General features: G+C 42.8%; 1 protein-coding gene across 2 annotated transcripts; it reads right to left on the minus strand.

Annotated features, from left to right (window-relative positions):
- Window positions 1–296: 296 nt before the first annotated feature.
- On the minus strand, window positions 297–12,490 carry LOC140453485 (uncharacterized protein C1orf232). 2 transcript variants are annotated; one of them, XM_072548201.1, is made up of 4 exons: window positions 12,165–12,490; window positions 11,739–11,807; window positions 7,644–7,747; window positions 297–3,522 (listed from the first exon to the last, which is right to left on the minus strand). In XM_072548201.1, exons 1-4 carry the CDS (start codon window positions 12,246–12,248, stop codon window positions 3,219–3,221), a joined length of 561 nt encoding a protein of 186 aa, XP_072404302.1. In that variant the 5' UTR covers window positions 12,249–12,490; the 3' UTR covers window positions 297–3,218. The 2 variants fall into 2 exon arrangements, 1 of the variants encoding a protein (XP_072404302.1); XR_011952403.1 differs by lacking the exons at window positions 7,644–7,747; window positions 11,739–11,807; window positions 12,165–12,490 and adding an exon at window positions 3,608–3,776 and having other exon boundaries at window positions 3,378–3,522.

Below are 12,490 nucleotides of genomic sequence, written 5' to 3' on the forward strand. Positions count from 1 at the left end.
ATGTTTGTAAAGTTAAAAAAATTGCTAATAAATACATTTACAAAAAAAAGTGTAAAAGAGAGAGACCGTATCATGGCAGGTGGGATTTTCCTATCATCCTCCTGTGTCTTGCTAACCAGTTCCAGTCCAATAGGTTTGTGTGGCTGTCTATTTCACGATTGAAAACCTGCACCTCATTGAACAAAAAGATAAACAAATACTGAGCAGCATAAAGTTATGGTACTTCATAGCACAGAAATGTGAAACACAGCCAATAGTGGCAGAGATTTGAATGAGCACAGGGAAGCAATCAGAAGCACATGACAAATAATTTATGTAAATTCACTTTCAATACACAGCAAGTGAACAACACTGACAAAGTAATGGAATCATGCATCTTATAGGAAGCAATAAACACAACACAAACATGTGGCTCTGCATTCCTGTACAATAAATGTATAAAAGGAAAAACTGAAAACATTGCAGCAGGTGTACTTGGGAAAATACTGAAGTCCAGGATCCAAATCCAATCTCAGATCAGGACAGTCCCATGTTTTCTATCTCAGAAGCTGACAGATGTTCCGTTTATTTGGAGCACTTAAAATCAGTGTTGATGGTGTGTAGTATAAGAGAAGGGAATACCATGACCGGTGGACACCACAGGGGCTGGAGGGCAATATCACTCAATGACATCAATTTTTAATTTGAATCAGTAAATTTCTTTTCAGGTTTTTATCTTGAATCACAGTACTCTTTTAAGGAGCTATCTAGTTTAACTTAGTTAGCGGATTTTTTAAAAAATGCGTAAGAAGGGACTAAGTTCAAGATTCATGGAGAATTGGCTCGTTCTTGGCTACGGCAGGAAGCAGGCACTGGGAGGCAGGAACTTCTCCAAGTTGGACACTGCCTGACAAAGTGTCTCTTGAGGAGTCCCTTGTGTCTGTCTCCAGTCTTGGTTGGACTCAGCAAAGTGTGGGATGCTATCACCTGCTCTCGCAGCCATAAATGGTAGTTGGTGCAGGGACACTGAAAGTAGATCTAATTATCATGAGATTTCCATGTAATGAGGAGCTTCTTCCTCCAATCCTGTTAATATCTGTCAGAGAGAGAAAGTCATACTTTGTCTGCACTTACTGGGTTTCGTACCATATCTTGTTCTCTCAATCATTATAGTGATCTCTGGGACTGATTTGTTCTATATATCTTGTTCTAATAAGGGAACTCCAGGGGCTTACATTCCCATTGTTCCTAATGTAGCGAAACGTTGGCATGAGAATCAAGTGGAGTCCTGACTGTTTACTGTTGAAATTATTGAATATATCATCCAACAATCAGACTTATAATTAAATAGCTCTGAGCCAAATCTGATATTAAGTGTGAAGGCAGGTACTTGAGCAATAATTGCTCCGTGATTAATTACAGCATTATGTGAAATTAATTACCTGCATCACTTCATCTGATCCTTTCTCTTTTCATGACAAGTTCTCTTTAAGCTGCACACCAGTCCACCAACTGCCCCACACTTGGTTATAAGTGTTACTCTCTAACTGTAACTGGTTGCTGCAGCACTGCCTACCCATCTGAGCCCTATCCAATTCTGTAACTTCCTCCATCCCAACAAGTCTCCCTAGCTCGGTACCACACAATTTTGATTTCCTGTCCCTCCTTAATTTTAATCATCCCACCCATTGACACCTGCCTTCACCTGCTGATGCATAAACTCAGAAACTCCATCCCTAAATCTCTCTGCTTCTCTCTCTTCTTGAAGTTGCTCTCTTGAACTTCTCATATGTTCTAACTATTCCTTCCAGGCCTCTGTACAAAGTTTTGTTTGCTAATTTCTCCTGAAGTCCATTGAGATGTTTTACTGTTAAAGATGCTACCAACATTTTGAGATTATCATTGATCAGAAACTGAACTGGACCTGATATATAAATACTATGGATACAAGACCAGTGCAAAGGATAGGAATTCCGCAGGTAGTAACTCACTGTATATCTTCCAATACCTGTCCATCATCTACAAGGTACAAATCAGCAGTTTCAATAATCTCCTTTAGCCTGAAAGAGTGCAGTTCCAACAACACTCAAAACTTGGCACCATCCAAAACAAAGCAGCTCCTTGATTGGCACCACATTCTGTACTTTTAAAGTTCACTCTATTCACCTGTGAAGCTCAACAACAGCAGAGCGTACCTATGAGAAGATTCACTACAGTCACTCCAAAATAGCATCTTCCAAACACACTGTCTTTACCACCGAGAATTACAAGACCAGCAGATGAAACACCATTACCTACAACTTCCTCTCCAGACTGCATGCCACCCTGCCTTGGTAACATATCGCCGTTCCCTCACTGTCACTTGATCAAAATCGTAAAACTCTCTTCCTAAAAGAATTGTAGTTAAAAATCACACAACACCAGGTTTTCGTCCAACAGGTTTAATTAGAAGCACACTTCCTGTCGGACTGCCGCTCCTTCATCAGGTGACTATCAGCTGATGAAGGAGCGGCAGTCCGAAAGCTAGGTTAGCGATGCCCCATCCTATGAACGAAAACAGTGAAGTTGTAGTTGTGCCCCCCGCCATTCCTAACACTTCGACATCAGATCATTTATAATAAACACCTAGGGTATAATTCTTGCCCCTGTGCAAAATCAGGCTGTATGTTTTCACATCTCCCGCCCAATGCTTGCCTGAATCCCAACACGACTTTTGATTTGACCCTTTCACAGGCGGGAGGTTGAATAGGAAATTAAGCCAGAACTTCAGCACCTCGTGAGGTGGCGCTCCGGAAGTAGCGAGGGAGAACCTGTAGGTATGACCTGGCAAGTTTCGAGGGTTTAGGTTTTGCTGCTGAATGGAAGGGGGTACAGGACGGGCATATACAGTAATTAGCCTGACTGTGGATCTAAAATTTATCTCAATCATTGTATTCAACACCATTCCGAGAGAGCAGATTGTGATATCAACCCAGAAAGTTTGGATTACCCTTCAATTTTGTTTTTGTTTGTTCTTGAGATGTGAAGCAATGTAAGAACTTAGAATACAACCAGCTTCAGCCTGTCGTTATTTCAAACAGCAGCGCCCGGCTTTTATTGACACAGCTTCCTGTTATTTTACACCGACATCGCTATCTAATGGGATTTTGTCTCATTTCGTGTTGTTCTTATCACACTTCCCTGTGCTGTCTGTTTTCAGGAGCCCCCTCCCCTCCCCTCCCCTCCCTGTGGGTGTGCGCCTAGTTGCTTTTTTGCACACTTCTGTTTTTCAGTTCCGCCAACTTGCTGGTGACAAAGTTCCACTTGAAGCCGGGGTCGCTGGACGCCTCCAGGTTGGTGTATGCCCCGGGACTGGTGTTGTTCTCGGTCCCTCCGCCTCCCTCTTCAGTGAGTGCGGGGCCTGCAGCCGCCTCGGCCTCGCCTTCTCCCGCGCCGTCGCTGACCTTGTTGGCCTCGGAGGTTTGGTTCCATTTGGTGGCGAAGGCGTCCCAGAACCCGGTTAGCTTCTTCTCGGGCTCTTTCGGCGCCGGCTCTGAAAGGACACTGGAGATGAAAGAGAAAAGCACAGAGTAATTAACCGGCCCGGACCCTCCTGGAGCCTCGCTTGGTGAAATACTAATGGCCTTACCACGGGCTTCAGCATATTATCTATAAAACAAACATTTGTTTGTTTCTTGAAAACATTTTGGAGATTGGAAATCCGAGGAAATTACATCAGGGGAACACAAGAAGGTGCTGTTCTCCAATTTGAAGGGCTTCACTCTTCGATGGATCATATTGAGATTCATTCTAATGTGTTAAAAATTAACATCTTAAAATTTCATTAAAATCAAATTACCATCAAACTCTTGCGCACGGCTGGTTATTTTCGGAAAATCTTTACCTCATCGTTTAAATTATGTATTTGTTAATGAGTTTTGAAGAGAAACGCGTACGTTTGAAAATGACAGCCAATTAACTCGTGAGCAGTCCTAGTCCCCTGACCAGACTGGACCAACCCAGCCCTGTGCATCTAGATCAACCTGACTCCTATCTCAGGCCAGGCAGCCAGTTTGCATATGAACCTTAGGGCGAAAGTGAGGACTGCGTATGCTGGAGATCAGAGTCGAGAGTGTGGGTGCTGGAAAAGCGCAGCAGCTCAGGCAGCACCCGAGGAGCAGAAGAGTCGACGTTTCGGACAAAAGCCCTTCATCAAGAATGCATAGTCCAGTGTTGAGGGATATCACAACTGAGACACTTGTGCCCTCAGCTAGTGATCTAGCCCACCCGAACAATGCTCAAGAGCAATTCCTGCTCCAACTGACATTAGCTATCAACAACGAATTGTGATGAGTTAAAAATCACACAACACCAAGTTATAGTCCAACAGGTTTAACTGGAAGCACACTAGCTTTCAGAGCGACGCTCCTTCATCAGATGATAGTGACTATCACCTATTGAAGGAGCGTCGCTCCGAAAGCTAGTGCTTCCAGTTAAACCTGTTGGACTATAACCTGGTGTTGTGTGATTTTTAACTTTGTTTCCCCCAGTCCAACACCGGCGTCTCCGAATTGTGATGAGAGTTACTAAAGCCCCGTTTCGTTGTCTGAAGAGTAGAAAGTTCTCATTTAAGTGCACTGCGAATTGACATTGTCTGATGAGAAAAGGGGCTCACTATGAATCCGGCTGTTCGACAGTTCTCGCACGTTCATTCTGAGCAGGGGTGTAGAACATTTACTCATTCGGTTCATTTATTTTAATATAAAATCTTGTTTGAAACTGAGATTTCATGTTTACTTAATTTGCCAGAGATAGGCCACTGGGAAATCTGAAGCATTGATAGCGACTGAAAATGAAAAGGATCACGCTGCATTCTCAGACCCTTGCCTCCTTTCTTGAAACCTGTTCCCAGGGTTTGTGCGTCACTGTTCGGGCCAGCATTGAAAACGCAACACAAATAGCCGCTTCGAGCCACTGTAGTCTACGTGCTGTAGGTAGACCCACAATGCAGTTAGGAAGGAAACTCCAGGATTTTGACCCAAAGACACTGAAGGAACAGCAGTATATTTCCAAGTCAAGATGGTAGGTAGTTTGGAGAGGAATCTGCAGGTGATGGTGTTCCCATGAATCTGGTGCCCTTGTGCTTCTAGGTAAAAGTTTGTTGTCTAAAGAGCCTTGGTAAACTTTTGCAGTGTATCTTGTAGGTTATGTGCTCTTCTGCAACTGATTGTTGGTGATAGTTGAGGGAGTAGATGCTTGTTTGCTGCAGTGTCAATCAAGTGGGCAGCTTTTCCTGGCTGGTGTCAAGCCTCTTGAATATTGTTGGAGCTGCTCATCCAGGCAAATGAGGACTATTCTGTCAAAGGAGAAAGTGAGGACTGCAGATGCTGGAGATCAGACTGAAAATGTGTTGCTGGAAAAGCGCAGCAGGTCAGGCAGCATCCAAGAAGCAGGAGAATCGACGTTTCGTTCCTGAAGAAGAGCTGATGCCCGAAACGTCGATTCTCCTGATTCCTGAAGAAGGGCTGATGCCTGAAATGTCGATTCTCCTGTTCCTTGGATGCTGCCTGACCTCCTGCGCTTTTCCAGCAACACATTTTCAGCACTATTCTGTCAAACTCCTGATTTATGCCTTGTAGGTGGTATTTGGGCTTTTGAGAGTCAGCAGGTGAGACCCTTGCAGCAGGATTCCTAGCCTCTGACCTGCTCTTGCATGCACAGTACTTAAATAGCTAGTGCAGTTTAGTTTCCGGTCAGTTGTCACCCTCTGATGTTGATGATGGGGGGCCTCAGTTTTGGTAATGTAGTTGAATGTCAAGGTTTGATGGTTAGATTCTCTCTTGTTGGAAATGGTCATTGTCTGGCATTTTTACTTTGCTAATGTTACTTGCCAATTGTCAACCAAAATCTGGATATTGTCCAGGTCTTGTTGCATTTAGACATGGGATCACTTCATCATTTGAGGAGTTGTGAATGGTGTTTGAACATTGTGCGATCTTTTGTGAACATCCCCATTTTTGAAGATATGATGAAGCAACTGAATATGGTTACACCTAGAAACTCTTTGAGGGATGTCCTGCAGCTGAGGTAACTGACCTCCCAAACCATAACCATGCTCCTTTTTGCCAGGTATGACTCCAACCAATGGAGAATTTCTCCCCGATTCCCACTGACTGCAGTTTTGCTAAAGTTCTTGATGCCACATTTGGTCAAATGTAGCCCTGAGGCGAGGCCAAGGCCAGTCACTCTCACTTCACCCCTGGAATTCTTTTGTCAATATTTGAATCAAGGCTGTAATGAGGTCAGGAACTGAGTGGCTCTGTGGAGCCCAAACTAATTGGCAAGTTATTGCTAAGAAAGTGCTGATTGAGAGGATTGTTGATGACACTTTCCATCAATTCACTAATTATCGAGAGTAGACTGATGGGGATGTAACTGGTTAAGTTGGATTTGTTCTGCTTTTTTTCATATAGAACATGAGAGCAATTTTCCAGATTGTTGGGTAAAGGCCAATGTGTAGCTGTGCGGGAGCAACGACTGTATATAAATTATGAAAGGTTTTGCGAGAGTGAGTAAGGTGAAACTTTCCACTATCAGGATAACCAGATAAACCAAATGTAAAATAATTATCAAAACAGCTCAGGGCAAATGAGATTTTTTTTGTGTAGTTCATTGTTATTATCTGGAAAGGATGGTAGTAGTAGATTCAGTGGCCACTTTCAAAAGGGAATTGGATAAATAGTTGAAAAGGAGAAAAAAATCATGACTGTGGAGAAAAAGAGGATGGGATTAATTGGACAATCTTTCAGTGGCACCAATGGTTGAAGCAACATCTGTACTGTGCTCTAGGACAAGATGTCCAATGTCACCTTTATGAGCAATTCTTGCCCAAACTTGTCATTCATTTGTCCATGAAATTGAGATTGGACAACGTGCTTAGAATCATTATTTAGGTTTTACAGCTCCTTCTATCCTTACCAAGTCAAGCTGGTGTGCAAGTAGGTGAAGGACTTACTCCATAGATTTTGCCTGTGCTATTTTGAACAGTCACTGGCAAATTGGTGAAACTGGGTAGTGACTGACTAACCTTTAAAGCTGCTCTCCTGCTCAGGTTGTATAGGTGTTGGATATATGCTCAGCTTCCACTCTGCCTACATTCATGAATTTGTAGAATGTGACAGTGTAAACACTAAACATTCAGCACCAATGGTTAATATAGTCTGACAATGTCTAGGTACTATGGAATACAAATGACTGATAAAATATGGTGACTTTTAGTCAGAATTTTGACAGACATTCTAATGTGGTGCTGGATCTATGCAACGTACACATTATCAGACTTCCTCTTGGAAAACTAAAAGGATCTCTGTTGATCTGACGGATTGTAAGAAAGGCATATGATACTATGGGAAGAACATCACTGGGAGAGGTAGGGTTACATGATAATGAGTATCAGTTGGGGAGTGGGGGTAATTCTGAATTATCATCAATAGGAAAATGACAGAATATTGTGAACACATGCTGAGTGTACATAGCCAAGGTTACTAGGGTACTGGCGGCATGAACTGTCAATGCACTAAATTACTGTTTTTGCTCCCTAACACTAGATATTCCATTTTATACTTGTCTGGGGTAGACTGAATTAGCTTAAAATCTGTGGTGGTGTGGAGAAGGAATGTACTCACTGTTCGACTGGGGCTGTGTTCTCAGCTGGAAGTAACTTGTGTTCATCATCCTTGTTGAAGAGAGAGGACATGCATTTCCATCCTTTTGCACTGGCCCCTTGTACCTGCAAATGGACAAATATCATCATTGGCTCTGCTGTTTACTGTCCAACATTCTCTCTGGTAGTGAAAACAGGCAATTAACTGACCTGGTTGCAACCACCAGCACCTCCCCCACACCCCCTTCCCCTATCCCACTCCCCTCCATCAGCTCAAGACAGGATAAGAAATGGGTGATATTACAGAACTTCAAGTCGGTGATCTTAGCAATTGAAAGGAGAGAAGGTGGAAGCTTAGTTCAGTGTAAAATAGGATGGTGATTTTGTAAAGTATAATTTGGCTTGAAATAGGGAGCATTAGAATTGTGGCTGATTAACAATTTGTGGCAGGGGCACTGGTAATGGCATTAGAGTTCATAACATTTATTTGCTTTATCTAGAACTGGATGTAAACAATGGGCCTAAGAAACAGAGAGACAGTGGAGACATTGATAGAAATGGTGGCAAGACAGTGACAACATGTGGAATTCAATATGGTTTCACATGATAACACCCAGGGACAGCACAAAGATGAAAAATAGGATAAAACAAAGAACTGCAGATGCTGAAAATCTGAAAGAAAATAGAAATTTCTCTGGAAACTCAGCAGATCTGGCAGTGTCTGTGGAGAGAGATCAGAGTTAACACTAAGTCCAGTGACTCTTCTTCAGAACAGTCTGCTTTCACTTCACAGATGCTGCCAGATCAGCTGAGTTTCTTCAGCAATTTCTGTTGCTGATGAGGAATAGGAGGTAGTCAAGGTTGGATCCTTGGGGACTATCAGAAGTAACATTGTGGGAATGGGAAGAGATGTCATTCCCAGTTGATTCTCTGATGAGATAGGACTGGATTCAGACAGTAGGAGAAAGTGAGGACAGCAGATGCTGGAGATCAGAGTTGAGAGTGTGGTTCTGGAAAAGCACAGCCGGTCAGATAGCATCCGAGGAGCAGGAGAATCAACATAGAGACATAGAGATGTACAGCATGGAAACAGACCCTTCGGTCCAACCTGTCCACGCCGACCAGATATCCCATACCAATCTAGTCCCACCTGCCAGCACCCGGCCCATATCCCTCCAAACTCTTCCGATTCATATACCTATCCTAACGCCTCTTAAATGTTGCAATTGTACCAGCCTCCACCACTTCCTCTGGCCGCTCATTCCATACACATACCATTCCATACACATGCGTGAAAAAGTTGCCTTGTAGGTCTCTTTTATATCTATCCCCTCTCACCCTAAACCTATGCCCTCTAGTTCTGGACTCCACCACCCAAGGAAAAGACTTTGCCTATTTACCCTATCAATGCCCCTCATAATTATGTAAACCTCTATAAGGTCACCCCTCAGCCTCCTACGCTCCAGGGAAAACAGCCCCAGCCTGTTCAGCCTCTCCCTATAGCTCAAATCCTCCAACCCTGGCAATGTCCTTGTAAAACTTTTCTGAACCCTTTCAAGTTTCATAACATCTTTCCGATAGGAAGGAGACCAGAATTGCTCGCAATATTCCAACAGTGGCCTAACCAATGTCCTGTACAGCCACAAACATGACCTCCCAACTCCTGTACTCAAATCTCTGACCAAAAAAGGAAAGCATACCAAACGCCTTCTTCACTATCCTATCTACCTGTGACTCCACTTTCAAGGAGCTATGAACCTGTGCTCCAAGGTCTCTTTGTTCAGCAACACTCCATAGGACCTTACCATTAAGTGTATAAGTCCTGCTAAGACTTGCTTTCCCAAAATGCAGCACCTCACATCTATCTGAATTAAACTCCATCTGCCACATTTCGGGCAAAAGCCCTTCATCAGGATTCCTGATGTAACAACCTCACCCAGCTGACAGGACAAACTTTGAAAGAAAATGGTCAATTGAATCAAAGGTTGCAGACAGACCATAAAAGATGAGATTGGTGGGTATAGTATAATCATGATCACCCAGGATATAATTTGTGCCCTAGCTTAACATCCCACCTCTCACATCCTCAATGGGAATTAATGGGAATACTCCACACTTGTTGGAGTCATACTTAGCACGAAAGAAGATGTTTATGGCTGTTGGAAGTCGATCTTTTCAGTACTAAAGCATCACTGCAGGAGTTCCTCAAGGTAGTTATGGGACAGCGTAGAGGATGAAAACAAGTATTAAACGGATCTGTGTTTCTTCCCACAGTCGAATAGCAGCATCACCAAGTTTCATTCCCACAGTGAACATTAGATGATTGTAGAAACAGGTAGAGTCTGATTTGAATTTATATTTGAAATTTCTTTTATAAAAAAGGTGAGTCATTTGGGGGAAGAAATCTGCCAAAATATGGTTGAATATCTCTAGGTTTGAAAAGGGATGTAACTTGCGATTATATTCTGCTTTTGTTACATTGAAATGGGACTCTGAGCCCCTCAACTCTAAAACTGAAACCAATTGTTGTTTAATATTTCAGTGAAATCTAATGGACTTTGGAAGGAGATTATATCCAATAAATTATGCAGCGCCTATCTCCTTTCTTCAATTGTAACTCGTATGTATCATGAGACAGCGATCAGTTACTGCATCTTTAAAAAGGCAATGATTAGTTGGTTGATGTAAAGGCCAATCACTCCCCACATAAAGCCATCCTATGACCTTCACACCTGTCTATCTAATAATTAGTCTCTCACATCTTTCACCACACCAAGATCCCTCACATCTGTGCCCACACTGAGTGTCTCAAACCTGTTCTCCACTGATGGCTCTTTACACCTGTACTCACATCGTGAGTCCAGACTACCTGCTCCCGTGCTGACAGCCCCTCATAGATGTGCCCACAGCAAGACTACTCACACATGTACCCACACTGTGAACCTCTCAAATCTGTTCCCAACTTTAGATGCACTTGTGCAACTCACCCAATAGTTCTATAATTAACTTGATTATTGCTAAGTTAGGAAGTGGCTTTTGATAGTTCTTGGTAATACTTGAAACCATTAGCCTTCGGAGATGTTTTGGTGATTTACTTTCAGACTTGCTATTTTAAATGACAATCTATAACTCATTTCCAACTTTTTGTTTTTCTCATTTTCTTTCTCTGACATTTCCTTTTGCCTGCCACTCTGAACCCAACCCTCTGGATGCTGACTGGGACCGGAGAGTACGGTGGAGGAAGCAATACTGGGATCTCTGATGGTGGTAGTTTGGTTGTGTGCACCAATAGAAGGAAAGTATTAATCACAGCTCTGCCCTCTCAAGGAAGCTTGGACAAGTCAACTGTCAGGTGTAAGTCTGCTTGATGTTCCTCCTTCATAATCCAGAAAGATTCAGACCTATTCAAGGTCAGCATGGTGGCTCAGTGTTTAGTAATGCAGCCTTACAGTGTCAGGGACCCAGGTTCAATTCAGTGACTATGCAGTTTGCACATTCTCTCCCTGTCTGTGTGGGTTTCTGCTGAGTGCTTGTTTCCTCCTGCAGCCCAAGGATGTGCAAGTTAGGTGGATTGGCCATGCTGAATTGCACACAGTGTCCAGGAATGTGCAGGCTAGGTGGATTAGCAATGGTGAATGTGGGTTAGCCATGGTAAATGTGGCATTCCAGGGATAGGGTGGAGTCTAGATCTGGGTAGAATGCTCTTTGGAGAGTTGTTGCAGACTCAGTGAGTAGAATGGCCTCTTTCCACATTGTAGGAATTCTATGATTCTATGAAATGAAATTACCCAACTCTGTAATTGCTCTACCATATCCTTCCAGATATGTGTGGCTCTGGTTATAATGTGGGATCTGTTGACTCTGTGAACACATTAGGTAAGTTCCGATCATCCTCTAATGGAAGATAAATAGCCAATAAAGGGGAGGGTGCTTCTGGTTAACATTCCCTGATGCCCGATGACTTGCCAGATGCTGAGCTTCTCAGAACCATCACAGGAGGCACAATTGCAATTTCCTCAGCAATCCCAGTGTTCACCCAAGTGGCAACACCCAGAGTCTCCCAATCTGGTGAAATTAATGCAACTCGTATGGTAGGTGAGAAATAAATAATTTGTACCTTTTTTGCCAGCTGTGAGACAGAACTGGAGCCTTCCTCTGTAGTCATATCAATCACGGTGTCATTGTTCTGAAAGAAATGTTTAATTGTTAGTTGGCACATTAGACACCACAGACTTGCAGCACAAATTCAGCATTTCAATGGCTTTGTTAACACATTCAAAATATATGGCATAACATTTATATCCACATACATTTTTAAAATCGGTGTTTTAATCATTTATCATCAAACATTTAATCATTGACCCAATGTATCCAAGTCCAGCAAAACATTAATATCCTGAAGCAGAAGTGTAAACTCAGTCTATTCCCACGAAGTTCTTACAGAATCAACAGAAAATAATCAGAACGCTAAGTAGCACTGTCTATTTCCCTCTCAGCATTTTCTGTTACCTTAAAGAAATCTTGAAGGTTCAGAAGTACATACCTGTTCTTTCACTTCTTCCTCTTCATCAGCTGTGAAACTTCTCAGTACTTTGCTCTTGTAAACTTTCCAGATTCCCTGGTTCATTTTTCTGCTTATTTGATCTTTACATAAAAAGGGGGGAAAAAAAACTTGAATTCTGTTGTCAGGAGCCCATTAATGTGGGCATGCGCTGAGTCGACAGCTGGACTTAGTAACAAACAGTCCGGGTTCCACGCATTGCAAGCTCAGCTGTGAAGATGCAGATAGTCACTATTTTGGAGTCAGCTTCCAGCTCCAAGATCCGATTCAATGCAGATTGAGTGATCTGTTTGACTCCGGCAGGTTAC

Source organism: Chiloscyllium punctatum, chromosome 27 (genome assembly GCF_047496795.1).
Source record: "Chiloscyllium punctatum isolate Juve2018m chromosome 27, sChiPun1.3, whole genome shotgun sequence".
NCBI lineage: Eukaryota > Metazoa > Chordata > Chondrichthyes > Orectolobiformes > Hemiscylliidae > Chiloscyllium > Chiloscyllium punctatum.